This window comes from Suncus etruscus, chromosome 8 (genome assembly GCF_024139225.1).
Source record: "Suncus etruscus isolate mSunEtr1 chromosome 8, mSunEtr1.pri.cur, whole genome shotgun sequence".
Lineage (NCBI taxonomy): Eukaryota > Metazoa > Chordata > Mammalia > Eulipotyphla > Soricidae > Suncus > Suncus etruscus.
In genome coordinates this window covers 33,433,136-33,448,776 of record NC_064855.1, presented here as the reverse complement: position 1 = coordinate 33,448,776, position 15,641 = coordinate 33,433,136, and the positions used below count along the sequence as shown (strand labels likewise).

Genomic DNA, 15,641 nt, shown 5'->3' with positions numbered 1-15,641 from the left:
CTATGGCCCAGAAAGTGGTAATCAGCATTGTGTGTGGCACAGTCCCACAGTACCCAGGTTCACCCCCTCCCCCAAAGCTCTGCAACCCAGACTCAGGAGCCATACACTTCATTAACCCTTTATTACAAGTCACGCTTTTATAGAAGTGTATGTGGACTTACGTGAAAAAATCAAATGTATCCAAGAATAAAAAACACAGCACATAAAGTAGTATATGCATTCCAGTGTTCGCGCCAGGGACAGCCCAGGAAATAAAAGCTCTTCAGGAGAAAAAACCTGCCCTGCTCCAGCTGGCCAGCATGGGGCGAACGTTCCAGTTCGGTTCCGGCAGCATGCGCCGGCCTCAGGCACAGTGTGGGGACTGTGGCCCAGGGTGTTGGGCCAGCACCAGCTCCTTGGGGACTCCGGGCCTGCGGCGACCCCAAGCCAGCCGAGTGGGGCGCACCAGGCTGAACCCCAGCAGGCTGAGGGCAGTGGCAGCAGCGCACAGCCCTCCAGGAGTGGCTGGGATGAGCCCCCTGTGTGGTGGATGGGTGGTATCAACCCACGTCCATGCACCCTCTGGAGCTTGGCTTAGTCGGCCTTTTTTAGGAAGATCTGGAAGAAGAGAGGATGCTTTGGGTCAGCAGTGTGCCAAGATATACCCAGGGGCTTGTGCCTTTAACAGTGTCTGAGACCCCACTCACCTCACTCAGAATTACCCATACTGGGGAGTCGGTTTGGATAGACAGGCGCAGAGCTTCCAGGGGCCCAAAGGCAGGGTCCACCTCACCCTCGGCTACACCCTTGTAAAAGGAACCTAGGAGGGAGGAAGCAATCAGAGATGTACTCATGCTGCCTGCCACTCCTCACCCAGACTCTCCACAGTAGTGCCCACTGACCCTGCCTACACCCCTTACCTATCTGGAGATAACCATCAGGGCTCCGGGGATACCGCAGGGTGGCAGCTCGGCCCTCTTGCAGGGCTTCCTTTTCCGACTGGGGGTTCTAGGGTTAAAGGCATGAAGGCATAAAGGCACTCAGAAAGCTGAAGTCAGAGACCATGGATAGACAGTAAGGGGGTGTCCAGAGCTATGGGAGGGGCAAAGAGTGGAACAATGAAACGTGGGGCCGCTAGAGCTATGGGCAAAGTGACAGGGTAGGCTAGGGTTTTGGGAGAGGCCATGGCAAAGGCGGTGGGAAGGGTGGGCTCTGGGACCATAGGTAGGGACATGAGTGACAGACTGTGGCCTTGGAAAAGACTAGGGAAAGGGCTGAGGGACAAATAGTGTAGGCTCTGAGGCCTTGGAATGGCAGGGGAACAGATGGGGGAGAGGCCATGGGGGAAGTGCCATGTCAGATAGGTTCTGGGGAAACTCACATCAAAGGGCAACACCTCCACGGAGGTGTTAAAGAGCTTGTCCTCTGGATGTTCAATGTTCCCACTGCGGAAGAAAAACCTGCAGCCAGGCAGAGTGGATAGGGTAGGTGAAACCGGGCACCCCCTTTCCCAGTCTGATGGAGACTACCTGCGTTTTATCCCAGTAACTATGATTATTGAGACATGGACAAGGAGCTATGAGAATTTTTGGTTTTGTAGATCCAAGCCAAACATGTGCAAGGCAAGCAGCTCACCTACTATCCTATCTCCAGCCCCTGTGGTATTATTTTCTTAATTTTTTGGGGGGCCACATGTCCACTGGTGCTCTTCTCTTGAGCCTGAGCTCAGGGGGGGCACACCCAGCAGCACTCAGAGGTTACTCCTGGCTCTGGGCTCAGAAATCATCGCCCGACAGGCTCGGGGGACCAGATGGGATGCTGGGAATCAAACCCGGGTCCATCCTGGTCAGCTGCATGCAAGGCAAACACCCTACCACTGTGCTATGGATCTGGCCCCTGGAGAGCTCTTGTGACAATAAATGGTGCAGGTAATTAAGCTTGGGTTATCTAGGTTCAAAGCAAGTGCCTGTTAGCTGTACTATCAAAGGTCTCATTTTTGGCCCCGCCCACCCCAGACCTGTATCCAGTCCCTAGCCATACCCCAAACCTAGGACCACCATCCCTATATATGTTTATTTATGTTATATTTAGGGTCACAGTTGACTGAGCACATAGGGCATATACATTGAATCCCAGGATCCACTGCCAGCTAGGCAAGCTGCCTGCCCTATACTATCTTTCCAGCCCATGTGTCTTACTTTGGGGAGATCAGCACCTCAGCAAACACCCCAAATCTTCTTCACCCTGGGTGATGGTACTAACCGCTCCAGGCGCAGTGGCTGGAAGAAGCGGAAGCGGATGAAGTCCCCAGCAGTGGGGGTGAATGCCCAAAAGAAATCCTCTCGCAGATAAGCCTTCTCCAGAGTGAAGTGCTGGTATGTCTTGAGGCTAGTGCTTACCTCCGCAGGTGGGTTCACGTGCTCTTTCCGCAAGGCCTGCTTCCCAAAGTCCTTGTCCTGGTAGCCGAGGTGGGAGGCAGGACAGCGGAGCTTGGGAAGGGCCAGGGACAAAAGGGAGGACTCCTACCCCCGCCCTGCCGGTCCTACTTTGGGTCCAGCCCAACCCAGACCTGGGTCCAATTCTGAGCCCTGCCCCCAACTTCAGCCATTCCTGGGCCAGCTGAGCCTAGCCTACAAACTAGATCTTGCCCCTAGCACCACCCCCAAAAGCTTTGCCCAAACCCAGGTTCAGGCCCCAGCCCACTTTCAGTTTCTGGATCTTGCCAGCCAGGGAGGAGTGGGTGCCCACGTGCTGGAAGAGGGAGGGCTTGAAGCGGATCCGCAGGTTGGCTTTCTGTCGGTCACAATGCTTCTGCAGAGGAGGGAAGGTGCCACTCAAGGGCTCAGTTCTCACTCTTAAAGATGGAGGTTGGGAGCTCCCTACCCTGCAGCCTCACACTCAGTCTCCACTCACCGCATCCTTCTCGGGGTTACAGACTTTCACCCACAGAATGTGATCCAGAAGCCAGTCGATGGGCTTGTCCCGGTAGAACATGAGAATGAACTCAACAATCAGACTCAGGTCCAGAGACTTGAACATCTTTCCTGTAGGTGACAGCACGGGAATGGGGTGCCAGCCCTGTTCTGCTGAAGTGTGCAGGCTGTATCTGGATCAACCCCAGAAGTGCTCAGAACTTACTCTGAGGATGACTCCCACCCAGAGAGTCAGGAGTCCCAAGCAGTGCCCATCATCCCACAGAGCACAGCTATAGCAAGGCGAAGCCTCCACCCCTTGGATTCACTCTGGCCATCGAAATTTATGGGAGATGGGGAACAGCTGGTTTTGTGCTCAGGCTGATTCCTGGCTCTGAGCTCAGGGTTCAGAAGACCCTATGCGGTACCAGGAATAGAATCTGTGTCTGTAGTATGCAAAGCAAGTGCCTTAACTGTCTTACTCTCTCTCCACCTACCTCCAGCATCTATTTTGTCCTTCTAGAATCACCCCAGAAAGTGTTCGACAATTTGGTGCAGAACAGTCATTTACCACACACACACACACACACACACACACACACACACACACACACACACACACACACGTGCTTCACTCTGTATGCCACAACCCCCAACTTCTCATCATCCTGGTGGGGAGAAAATGTGGGAGAGGGTTCCACAGCAAAACCTATGACAGTTACAAGCAGGTTGAACAGTGAGCCTAAACCTCTGGAAGCCCAGAGTCTGCAGTAACAAATTGGGTTGGGCTGGGACTATAGAGACCCTGAGCCAGGCAAGCAGGACAAAGAGACGGGCAGTGTAACTTGTTTGGCTTGGGGTGTGTATGGGGCAGAGTAGGCATGGCTGGCAAGCACAGGACAGAGTCCCCCCTCAATGCCCAGTGGGGCAGGTACAGACCAATGAAGCCCAGCTGAGAAAACTCTAGGATCATCCACTCCTCTGAGGGCTGCTGCAGCGCGAAGTTCTTCATGGTGCTCAAGTAGTTGGGCTTGGCCACAATATCATCCTCCAGCTGAGCCATGGATGATAGAACAGGGGTGGGGTGGGGAACTCAGCAAGGACTCAGCCCCCACTGGAATCTTGGGGTGGGGAGAATGGGATGGTTCTGTGTGTCTCAGGGCTGACCTGCACGTAGTAAATGCCTTTGGACTGTGCATACATCATGAGGAAGCAATAATCCAGGTTCTGTTTGGTCCGCCACCTGTGCAGCAGGAGGGGCATATATAGCTCAACTCCTCTACTTGCAGGCCACCAATGGAGGCCTGTTCTACTTCTAAGTACCACTCCCTGCAGCCCACACCACCCAGAGGGCAGATGGAGAAGGGGGGGCACTATAAGGGTGAGGGGCTTGGCACTAGTACCTGACTCTCTCCTTGGGGTCTCCAAAGGACTCTCGGAGACGGGAGAAATCAGGGTAGAAGTGAGGGGAAGGGGAGATGACCTCCAGGAGCCCAGAATGGATCTCTGAGGGAAACCTGAGCAGTGCAAAGATGCAGTGATCATCTATCCAACAGAAGTGGGGTCCAGGCAAGGAGGGAAGAAGCTCTGCCCTCTCCCACCCCTGCACAGACCCTCTCCCCTCTTTGGAGACAGCAGTACTCACAAGGCCTTGATGTTCTCTGTCACCATGGAGGTGTACTGGGGGTCTGTCTGTGGGAAGATCAAAGTCCCTACCTAAGTCTGCTGCTTTCCCCAATGGTCTGGAGGGGAAAAGGCAGAGGCTTCAGAAGACCCCACATGAGGAAGTAGTCCCTTGCTATTCAGAGCTCTGGAGATGGGGTGCCTTACTTTATAGGGGAGCTGGGGCTTAGACTATGGAGTAGGGACCTATAATACTTTTGGGGTATTATACCCAGCAATGCTCAGGGGTACTCTTGGTTTACACTCAGAAATTACTTTCTTTTTTTTTGTTTGTTTTTGGGCCACACCCGATGATGCTCAGAAGTTACTCCTGGCTATGCGCTCAGAAATCGCTCCTGGGTGGCACAAGCGATAGGGTGGTTTGCTTTGTGTGCACTAGCCTAGGATGTACCCAGTTTAACCCCCGGTTTAATCCCCCGTAGTCCCATATGGTGCCCCAAGCCAGGAACAATTTCTGAGCGCATAGCCAGGAGTAACCCCGAAGCATCACTGGGTGTGGTACAAAACCAACCAACCAACAAACGAAAAACAAAAACAAAAAAGTGGGGCAGGAAGGTGGCGCTAGAGGTAAGGTGTCTGCCTTGCAAGCGCTAGCATAGGACAGACCGAGGTTCTATCCCCCAGCGTGTCACATGGTCCCCCAAGCCAGGAGCGACTTCTGAGTGCATAGCCAGGAGTAACCCCACGGGGGGGGGGGGGCCGGGGGGGGGGCGGCAAAAACTAAAAACAAAAAACCAAAAAAACAACCAAAAACAACAAAGCAAACAAACAAAAAAAAATCGTTCCTGGCTTGAGGGATCATAAGGGATGTTGGGGCATCGAACCGTGGTCAATCCTAGTAGGTTAGCATGTGCAAGGCAGATGCCCTACTGCTTGCACCACTGCTCCAGCCCCTCAAGAATTACTTTTCTCAGGGATCAAGGGACCATGTGGGATGCTGGGGATTGAATCTGAGTCAGCTGCTTGCAAAGCAAGTGCCCTCCCCGCTGAATTATTGCTCCAATCCCAGCCTACAATGTGTGTTGCCTTTTTATTGTTGTTGTTGTTGTTGTTTATTTTTGTGGGTGGGACAATGTAGGGATGGCTCCCAATTAAATACTGGCAGGAAAGCAGGAGTGATTAGCCAACGATAGGGCGTTTGCCTTGACTCAGTTGACCTTGGATGGAGCCCAGTTTGATTCCCAGCATTCCATATGGTCCCTTGAGCTTGCCAGGAGCAATTTTGGAGTGCAGAGCCAGGAGTAACCCTGAACTTTCCCAGGTGTGACTCCCCCTCCCCCCCAAAAAAAAAACACTGACAGGAAACTAAGCATGGGGCTGGAAGCCAGGCTGATAGTTCTGCAGCTCTCGCTGGCTCTTAATTCAATTGGGAGTGGGGAAGGGAAGTTGTGCTACACCCCAATTTGAGGGCAAAAGACATGCTGCTTGAGGGCCTTAAAGACCTAGTGGCAAGCTACCTCCCTTCTGTTTCAGAGCTATATTTTCTTTAAAAATGAAAAAATATGAGGGGAGGGCCGGAGCAATAGTGCTAGGGTGTTTGCCTTGCAAGAAGATAAACCAGGATGGATACGGGTTCAATCCCCAGCATCCCATATGGTCCCCCAAGTCTGCCAGGAATGATTTCTGAGTGCAGAGCTAGGAGTAACCCCTAAGTGCTGCCGGGTGTGGCCCGAACAATAAGTAAATAAATAAAACTTTAAAATGGGGGAGTCGAGTGATAGCACAGTGGATAGGGTGCTTGCCTTGCTCATGGCCAACCCAAGTTCGAAGTCCAGCATCCCATGTGGTTCTCCAAGCCTGCCAAGAACAATTCCTGAGTGCAGAGCCAGGAGTAAGTGCTGAAAGCCATTGGATGTGGCCCCGAAACAAAACAAAACAAAACACTCACAAAGGAATGAAGGGGGAGGCGTGAGTGGATAGCTGCTTTTCTATCTCGGGAATGCTGCCCAGCCTGGTTTGTTTTCACTGCTCCCTAGGATTGAGCCCAGGGGAGGAGAGGGGGGGGGCGTGCCTCCGGGCCTTCAGAGGTGACCCCTCCCCATCCCCTAATGGGCATCCGCACTAACCTCTGCAATCAGCACCACAATGACCGAGTCCTCCTTCTCCTGTGGGCTCAGCTCCGAGATGAGTGAGTGCAGTGTGTCTGTCAGGTATGAATGCACCTCACGCCGCACACTGGGGATTCCCATCACCACGGACACTGCGGGAAACCTGAGGTTAGGATCCAGCCACCGCCCTGCCTGGACAGGACCACCAGGCTCCACCCCAAGACCCTGCCAGACCTAGTTCCCATGTCCTATCCTACCTCCAGTGCGACCCTGCCCCACGCGCACGGCCGGTTGCAGGCTGCTCTCTTTGGCCAGCAGATGCGGCAGGTGGTGGAAGACAGTGGGCAGATGCAGCACGTGCTTGTGCGAGACGTTCCAGGGCTTCAGCCGAGGGTCCTCTGGGGGGTGCAGAAGGGACATGTCAGCCTATGCACACGGGGAACAGCAACACACACGCAGACTAGGCTCTGATGTGCTCACCAGTGAGGCGGCCCCAGGTGCGATTGGCGTCCCCATCTCGTAGCGCCTGCCGCTCAGACACTGCCCGCTTGATTTCGTCCAGCACCAGGTTAAGCTCCTTGGAGCGCTTGAGGCTCTCCTGCTCAGCTGCATGCAAGCGGTCCCGCAGCGCCAGGAACTCACGCTGGTACACGTCCACCACGTCGCCTGTGGGTGGTGGCACACTGTGGCTGACCAAGAACTGGCCCAGGACTCTGTCCCTGCCCTTTGAGCCAGTGGCTATGCACAGTGGCTATGTCTGCCACCTGCTAACCAATTGTCATTATATAAAAGCTACTCTGAAGTAGAACCAACACTTCAGGCTGTGGGGTGAGACTGGCCTTCATTCCCCTCCCCTACTCCCTAATTTTTTCCTTTGAGGTGTGATCTAAAGTGGGAAGGCAGGGGCCTGGAGCGGTAGCGCAGATAAGACATCTGCCTTGCCCTCGCTAGCCTAGGACTGACCGAGGTTTGAGCCCCCAGCATCCCAAGCCAGGAGCAATTCCTGAGCACATAGCCAGGAGTAACCCCTGAGCATCACCGGATGTGGCCCATAAACCAAAATAAATAAGTAAATAAAGTGGGGCCGGAGAGATAGCATGGAGGTAGCACGTTTGCCTTGCATGCAGAAGGACGGTGGTTCGAATCCCAGCATCCCATATGGTCCCCTGAGCCTGCCGGGAGCAATTTCTGAGCTTGGAGCCAGAAGTAACCCCTGAGCGCTGCCAGGTGTGACCCAAAAACAAAAACAAAACAAAACAAAACAAAAAAGTGGGAAGGCAGGGGCCAGAGTGATAGTACAGTAGAAGCAAGGGCATATTTGCCTTGCATGCAGCTGGTCCAGGTTCTATCCTTGGTATTCTATGTGGTCCTCCGAGACTACCAAGAATAATTTCTGAGAGCAGAGCCAGGAGTAACCCTGAGCGCTGCCGGGTGTGACCCCAAAACCAAGGAAAACAAAAGGGAAGGCAGCAAGTGTGAAGAGGACCAGGGAGGGGTACTTGCAGCGGGCACTCTCTCATCTCCCACCCCCCAACATGACAAATGCAGCCTAGCTCCTCAATCATTTCTACCCGATGGTTCCCCAAAGCCTCCTCTTGCTGTTTTTCCCAAGATGTCAGCACCAATGTAGAGTCGAGCTTTAATCATGTGGCTTCTTTCTTTTTTTTGTGGGTACACACCCAGCACACCTGGCTGGAATTATTCCTAGCAAACTCAGGAGACCATCTAGGATGCAGGGAATCAGGCCAGGTTAGTCACATGTAAGGCATGATCCCTCCCAGCTGTACTGATGCCCTGACCCCTCCTCAGTGGTTTCCTTCCTTCCTTCCTTCCTTCTTCCTTCCTTCCTTCCTTCCTTCCTTCCTTCCTTCCTTCCTTCCTTCCTTCCTTCCTTCCTTCCTTCCTTCCTTCCTTCCTTCCTTCCTTTGCCCTGACCCCTCCTCAGTGGTTTCCTTCCTTCCTTCCTTCCTTCCTTCCTTCCTTCCTTCCTTCCTTCCTTCCTTCCTTCCCCCTGACCCCTCCTCAGTGGTTTCCTTCCTTCCTTCCTTCCTTCCTTCCTTCCTTCCTTCCTTCCTTCCTTCCTTCCTTCCTTCCTTCCTTCCTTCCTTTTTCTTTGTTTCTTTCTGTTTCTATGATCTTTGGGCCAAACCCAGTGACGTTCAGGAGTTATTCCTGGCTATGTGTTCAGAAATCACTCCTGGCTTGGGGGACCATATGGGACACCGGGGATCGAACCTACCGCTGCACCACCGCTCCGGCCCCCAAAATATATATACTTAATGTTTTTATTTTTTTGGTTTTGGTTTTTGGGTCACACCCAGCGGTGCTCAGGGAATACTGGCTCTGTGTTCAGAAATCGCTCCTGGCAGGCTTGGAGGAACATATGGGATGCTGGGAATTGAACTGTCACGGGTTGGCCACATGCAAGGCAAAAGCCCTACCATTGTTCTATTGCTCCAGCCTGGTTTCTTTTTTTTTCTTTGTTTTTTGAGTCACACCTGGCAGTGCTCAGAAATACTGGCTCTACGCTCAGAAATCACTCCTGGCAGACTCAGGGGACCATATGGGATGCCGGGATTCGAACCACTGACCTTCTGCATGAGAGGCAAACACCTTACCTCCATGCTATATCTCCGGCCCTAGCCTGGTTTCTTAATCTGGTGGAAGACATGCCTGGTGATGCTCAGAAATTAATCTGGTTCTGTGCTCTGGAGCGTCCCTGGTGGTGTTTAGGAGACCCTATGGCATAGGGCCTATGCCATGGGGTGCTAGGGATTTGAATCACATTAACCCTGTCTGATTTCTGGGGCCCTTCTCAAAGGGTCTCAAAGCACTCTAGCCTGTCATCCTGTTTCAGCTTCTGTACTCTGTTCCCTGTCCCTTTCCTCCTCCATGGCCCTCACAAACCTCTTTGATTCTCTCCCCTGAATCCCAGGAGGTGGTATAGAGCCCTCAGCCCCCATATTAAGCAAGTCAAGTGGAGGAAGAATTCAGGGTTATTCTGGATCAGAAGTGAGAGATTTAATACAATGTATTCCAAGGAATTTTCCGGCTGTGTTAGCTCAGGTACACCCCATAAAGGCAATGTGGGAGTTAACCTGGATCAGAACCTCCAGCTCACCCCAACTGCCAGCCAATGGTGGGGGATTCCCCCATGACAAGTATCTGGCCCCACTGGTAGAAAATCAACACTAGAAAGAGAGATAGTACAATGGAAAGCATGCTTGTCTTGCACATAGCCAACATGGGTTTGATCCCCGGCATCTCATAAGGTTTCTATGTCCCACCAGTAGTGATTTCTGAGTGTAGAGCCAGGAATCAACCCAGAACTCTGAGAGTGTGACACAAAAGACTAAAATAAAATATATATATATGGGGACCTGGAGAGATAGCACAGCGGCGTTTGCCTTGCAAGCAGCCGATCCAGGACCAAAGGTGGTTGGTTCGAATCCCGAAGTCTCATATGGTCCCCCGTGCCTGCCAGGAGCTATTTCTTTTTTTTTTTTTTTTTTTTTTTTTTTTTTTTTTTTGTGGTTTTTGGGTCACACCCGGCAGTGCTCAGGGGTTATTCCTGGCTCCAGGCTCAGAAGTTGCTCCTGGCAGGCACGGGAGGACCATATATGGGACGCCGGGATTCGAACCGATGACCTCCTGCATGAGAGGCAAACGCCTTACCTCCATGCTATCTCTCCGGCCCCACCAGGAGCTATTTCTGAGCAGACAGCCAGGAGTAACCCCTGAGTGCCGCCGGGTGTGGCCCAAAAAAAGAAAGAAAAGAAATAGGGGCCAGAGAGATAGCACAGCAGTAGGGTGTTTGCCTTGCACACAGATGAATGGTGGTTTGAATCGCCCGGCATCCCATATGGTCCCCCAAGCCTGCCAGGGGCGATTTCAGAGCTCAGAGCAAGGAATAATCTCTGAGCACTGCCAGGTGTGATTCCTCCCAAAAAAACAATAACAACAACAAAAATAAAGACAGGGGCCGGAGAGATGGCGTGGAGGCAGGGCATTTGCCTTGCATGCAGAAGGACAGTGGTTAGAATCCCGGCATCCCATATGGTCAAAAACAAACAAAAAAAACTAAACACAGCCCACAACCCTACTCTAGTGAAGAGGTGAGGCTGATTGTCACCTGGCACCATACCTGTACTTTTTTACTGGGATTAATTTTGGGAGGTGAGGGGTGTTTATACCTGGCACGATCAGTGCTCAGGGCTGACTCCTGGCTCTACTCAGGGCTGACTAATGGAGAGGTTCAGAGGACCCATGTGGTTCTTCTAAGTATCACCTCTTGATTGGCCGCATGTAAAGTTAAGTGTCCCACTTACTGTGCTATTGCTCCAGCTGCAAAAACCCCCAAGTGTTTTTGTTTTGTTTTAGTTTGGTTTTTGGCCACATCCTGCACTTCTCAGGGGTTATTTCCAGGAGGACTCTGGGGACCTTCTGGCATACTGGAGATCGAACCTGCATCGACTTTATGCAAGGCAAAAGCCCAACCTTCTGTCCTCTGGCCCAAAATTCTCAAGCTTTCTAGGCCCAGGTAAATGATTCAAAAGCCTGGATGAGCATGGGAGCTGGATATATAGCACAGCAAGTAGGACCTTTCCCTTACAAGCATTTGACCTGGGTTCGATCCCCAATATCCTCATATGATCTCCAAAGTACTGCAAGGAGTGGCCTCTCCCCAAAAATGTCTGCTGGTGGAAGCCTCAGATTCCAGCTCCCTATAGGACACAATCCACAGATCTCAGCTAGGAGTGATTGTTGAGCATAGAGCCAGGAGTTTGCTTTGAGCACCAGTGAGTGTACCACTCAATACACAAGAAAAACTCAAATTCCAAATATCCCAAGTATTCCCTGGGCTTTAGTTCTGTTCCATTCCCCATCCAACCTCAGCCCAAGGTTGGTTCAGACAAGCACCAAACATGTCAGATAGGGCAAAGGTGAACACTTCAGGATCCAGGGCTGAGTGGTAAAGTCCAAAGAGTGATCCTGAGACAGAAAGGGAGTGGGTGGTGGTGATGTGTGTGTGTGTCTGTGTGTGTGTGTTTGTGCGCATGTGCATGCAGGGGCCAACCAAGGCCTTTCTGGGCTTCCGGCTTCCAGCCTTGGACAGCCCCAGGGGAGGAGGGTAATGTGGGGCTCAAGTTACTGATCTGGGTATCAGCACTGAGAAAGTTGGGTTCCCCTGGAAACTGCTCTCTCTCTTTCTCACTCCCCCCCCCCCCCCCGGAAACAGAGCCCAGAGCCATACAGACACCACATAGCCCCAGCTAACTGTCTGTGCCCTTAAGTCTGGCAGGCAGAAATGCTCTTGCTTGAGTGCTGAGAAAGGATCTCTCCATCCATTCTGCCTTCCAGGCTCCCAGTGGGACAGAATGTGGGTCCCCCAAAATCTGGGCTCAGCTGATCTAGACAAAGATGCAAGTGGAGGTTTCGGCACCCATTCCCGGGCTAAGGATGGAAACAGTCGGGCCTGGAGAGATAGCACAGCGGTGTTTGCCTTGCAAGCAGCCAATCCAGGACCAAAGGTGGTTGGTTCAAATCCCGGTGTCCCACATGGTCCTCCGTGCCTGCCAGGAGCTATTTCTGAGCAGACAGCCAGGAGTAAGCCCTGAGCAACGCCGGGTGTGGCCCAAAAACCAAAAAAAAAAAAGAGGATGGAAACAGTCATAGGGAGACCTCATCTTCCTCTGATGACCAATGGACCCTATCTTGGTCCCAGGAAAGAAAGTGCTCTCAGGGTTGAGCTAGGCTGGCCCCTCAAACTTGATTTAGGGGCCACATCCAGAGGTACTGGAGATTAGTCCTAGCTCTGGGCTCAGAAATTATTCCAGACAGACTCAGGGGACTATATGGGATGCCAGGGATTGAATCCAGGCCTGTCATGTGCAAGGCAAACACCCTATATGCTGTACTATGGCTCTGGCCATGGTTGTTTTATTTTGGAGTTCACACCCTATGTGCTCAGGGGCTACTCCTGGCTTTGCACTCATGAATTATTCCTGGCAGTGCTAGGGAAACCATATGCAACGCCAGGGATCGAACACAGGTCATCATCCTTGGGCAAGATATAAGCCCTACCTGCTGTACTACTGCTTTAGCAAAGGGTCCCAGTCTTTCTTGGGGGGGGGGTACACCCATCATTGCTCAGGGGTTAATTACTCTTATTTAATTAATTAGTTAATTAATTGCTCAGGAATTACTCTTGGGGGTGCTTGGGGGACTTTAAAGGATGCCCGGGATAGAATCCGGTCTGTTGCTTGTAAAGCAAACACACTACCCATTGTATTGCTCAAGCCCAAAGGCCCCAACCTTGAGCTCTGAACTCTGACAAACCTAGAAGGCTCTGGCAGGTAGAAGGGAGAAGCAATTCCACAAAAGGGGAGTAGGAAGGGCACAGAGGTGCAGAACTATTTAAGACCTCTGCAGTCCCTTGGGCTGAAGTGACAGTATAATAGGTTTGCCTGCACCTGGTAGGCCAGAGTTCATCCCCAGCATCCCTATGGTCTCCCCAACACAGAAAGGAGTAGTTTCTGAGCCCAGAACCAGAAGTTACCCTTAAGCATTGCCAGGTGTGGCCCCAAAACCAAAGGAAACAAACCAAAAAAACCTCTCTCAAACCCTCACACTGGAAAGTGGGGTTTGCATAGCAGAACATCTGGGGGAGACCTCAGGGATTTGGGGGAAGGGGCGTTTTGCCCAAGACAGTAGACAGGCTTTGTGGCCCAGCAGAGGGCTGGAGTGTTGGTGAGGCCCCAGGCTGGACACCCTGCACAGGCTCTCCACAGCTGAATTAACCCCCACTAGGTGTGGCACCAAAATAACAACAACAACAACAACAACAACAAAGGAAGTGAATGAAGTCATTCTCCCCCTCCAGTTCCCAGGCTGGAGGATGTTCCAAGGATGTTCCGGCCCCTGATAGCAGTCCTGTACCAAGTGTGGGGGATCAGCAGGTGAGCCAGCCCAATCCACAACCACACCTAGAACCAAATGGTTATGAGAAGAGGGCTCCAGGGGCCTGAGATAGCACAGCAATAGAGTATTTGCCTTGAACTCAGCCCACCCGGACTGACCCAGTTTCGATCCTCAGCATCCCTTATGATCCCCCATAGCCTGCCAGGAGCGATTTCTAAGTGCAGAGCCAGGAGTATTCCCTGAATGCCACCAGGTGCAGCCCAAGAGAGAGAAAAGAGGGCTCCAGCTTTCTCACAGTCCTCCAAGGTGGAACAAGAATGAAACCATCAGGATTGAAGCAACAGCACAGTAAGGAAGGAGTTTGACCCAGGTTTGATCTCTGATATCCTATGTGGTCCCCTAATCTCCTACCAGGAGTGATAGCTGAGTAACTTCTGAATATTGCCAAGTGTGTACCAAAAACCACATACGCACACAAAGGAGGAAATCCTGGAAGATTCCCTTCCAGCCCCTTCATGGGTCAGACCTCCTCCACACACACCCAGCCACTGCTGCTTGTGAGATCCCCTTGTCTACAGAGAAGACAGATGGAAGAATCCGAACACACGCAGGCCTGACTGAGGTAACTCTCCTGTCCTGCCTGAATCCTTGGACTGGGATCCTGTGTGGTGGGGAGCAGTTTGCTCAGACGTTACTCCTGGCTCTCTGGTCAAGGATTACTCAGCAGCATCCTAAGGAATCCTACTAGAGTAGGCCACATGCAAGGCAAGCGCTCTACCATTGCCTTACCCACTGGACCCGCTGGTATTGCCTTAGCCTTGCTAAGGGCATGTGACTTTTAGGGTATGTGGGTGGGGACACAACTAGAGCATTTCACAGGACAGACCTCCACACTGGTCCCATGGCAACCAACTCTGATGGACAATGTCCACAAATGTTCGCAAGTGTCAGGACCCAGGGAGCTGGGATCTGCCCAGACACGACACGCAACACCTTGAATTTACACCTGGGCTACACCTGCATCCCAGCATCTTGGGGATGCCGGCCCCTAAGAACCACTCCCCCCAAAAGCCACTTCCAGGATAGATAGACAACAATATGGATCCCAGTCACACCCCCAAACTCCTACTTCTCAGGATGGTCCTTCAGAGTCCCCTGAGACTCCCTGGAAACAGGGGGACTCAGGAAACCAGACAGGTGAGGGGGGAACTGGGGGCAGCACAGACTCATTCCCTGGGGTGTTGGGGGAGGACAATGTGATGGTCTGTGGGGACCCCACCTCCCACCTGGTGAAGCTCAGCTAGCATGGCAGAAAAGAACAGGAGCAAGAAGCACACAGCTTCCGCACCCCAAACCAGGCCTCCTCACAGCTCAGCTGCCACTAAACTTTGGGGGGCTGCGGAGAGAGCATGGCTCCAATGAGGCCATCTAAAGTGAGTGTTCCCTGCAATGGGGATGCTGGGGATGAAGATGATCCTAGTCCCAGATCTCCACTGCAGGGTGTCCGGGGGCACAGAAGAGGCAGTCTGGATGGGCTGGAGGCCTCAGGGTGGGGGGGATGTCATATCAAGGTAAACACTACACCCCTCAGCCCGACCCCTGCCCAGGTGCCTGGAGCGGAAGCCCCTCGGAGGAGACCCCCAGACCAGGGGTGGGGGTCGCGCTAGGCCACCTGGGTGACCTTGTCTCCGTCCATGGGGGCCCTCGGAGGGCCCCCGCACCGGCGTCCGCGGGTGCGCCTCCAGGGGGGCGCTGGGCCCCTCTCTCGGCCCAGCCGGACTCGGGGCGGCCCCCCAGGCGCAGGCGAGGGCCTAGGGCGGCCCAGGTGCGCGCAGGTGCGGGCCGGGCTCACCTTTCTGGCCGCCGAGCGCGGCGAACCAGGACAGCGAGAGGAAGGCGCACACGCAGCCGAGCAGCAGCGTCAGGAAGGTGCCGGGCCGGAGCCTCATCGCTCCGGGTGCGCGGCGGGCGCCGGCGGGGCCGAGGCCGCATGGCCCGGGGGCGGCCGGGGGTGGCCCGGGGCCCCGGGGGCGGCGGCGGGACCCCGGCCCCGGGGCGCGCGGGCGGCGGGCCGGGAGCCCGGGCGGCTGGGCCGGGG

The 15,641-nt window shown here is 53.4% G+C and overlaps 1 protein-coding gene across 1 annotated transcript; it reads right to left on the bottom strand.

Moving 5' to 3' along the window:
* Positions 1 to 102: 102 nt before the first annotated feature.
* On the bottom strand, positions 103 to 15,558 carry MGAT4B (alpha-1,3-mannosyl-glycoprotein 4-beta-N-acetylglucosaminyltransferase B). The gene is made up of 15 exons (XM_049778237.1): positions 15,396 to 15,558; positions 7,103 to 7,288; positions 6,880 to 7,020; positions 6,641 to 6,774; positions 4,537 to 4,583; positions 4,295 to 4,408; positions 4,059 to 4,134; positions 3,831 to 3,945; positions 2,893 to 3,023; positions 2,683 to 2,790; positions 2,242 to 2,435; positions 1,361 to 1,439; positions 900 to 987; positions 687 to 799; positions 103 to 597 (listed from the first exon to the last, which is right to left on the bottom strand). Exons 1-15 carry the CDS (start codon positions 15,490 to 15,492, stop codon positions 574 to 576), a joined length of 1,647 nt encoding a protein of 548 aa, XP_049634194.1. The 5' UTR covers positions 15,493 to 15,558; the 3' UTR covers positions 103 to 573.
* Between the last annotated feature and the right edge of the window lie 83 nt (positions 15,559 to 15,641).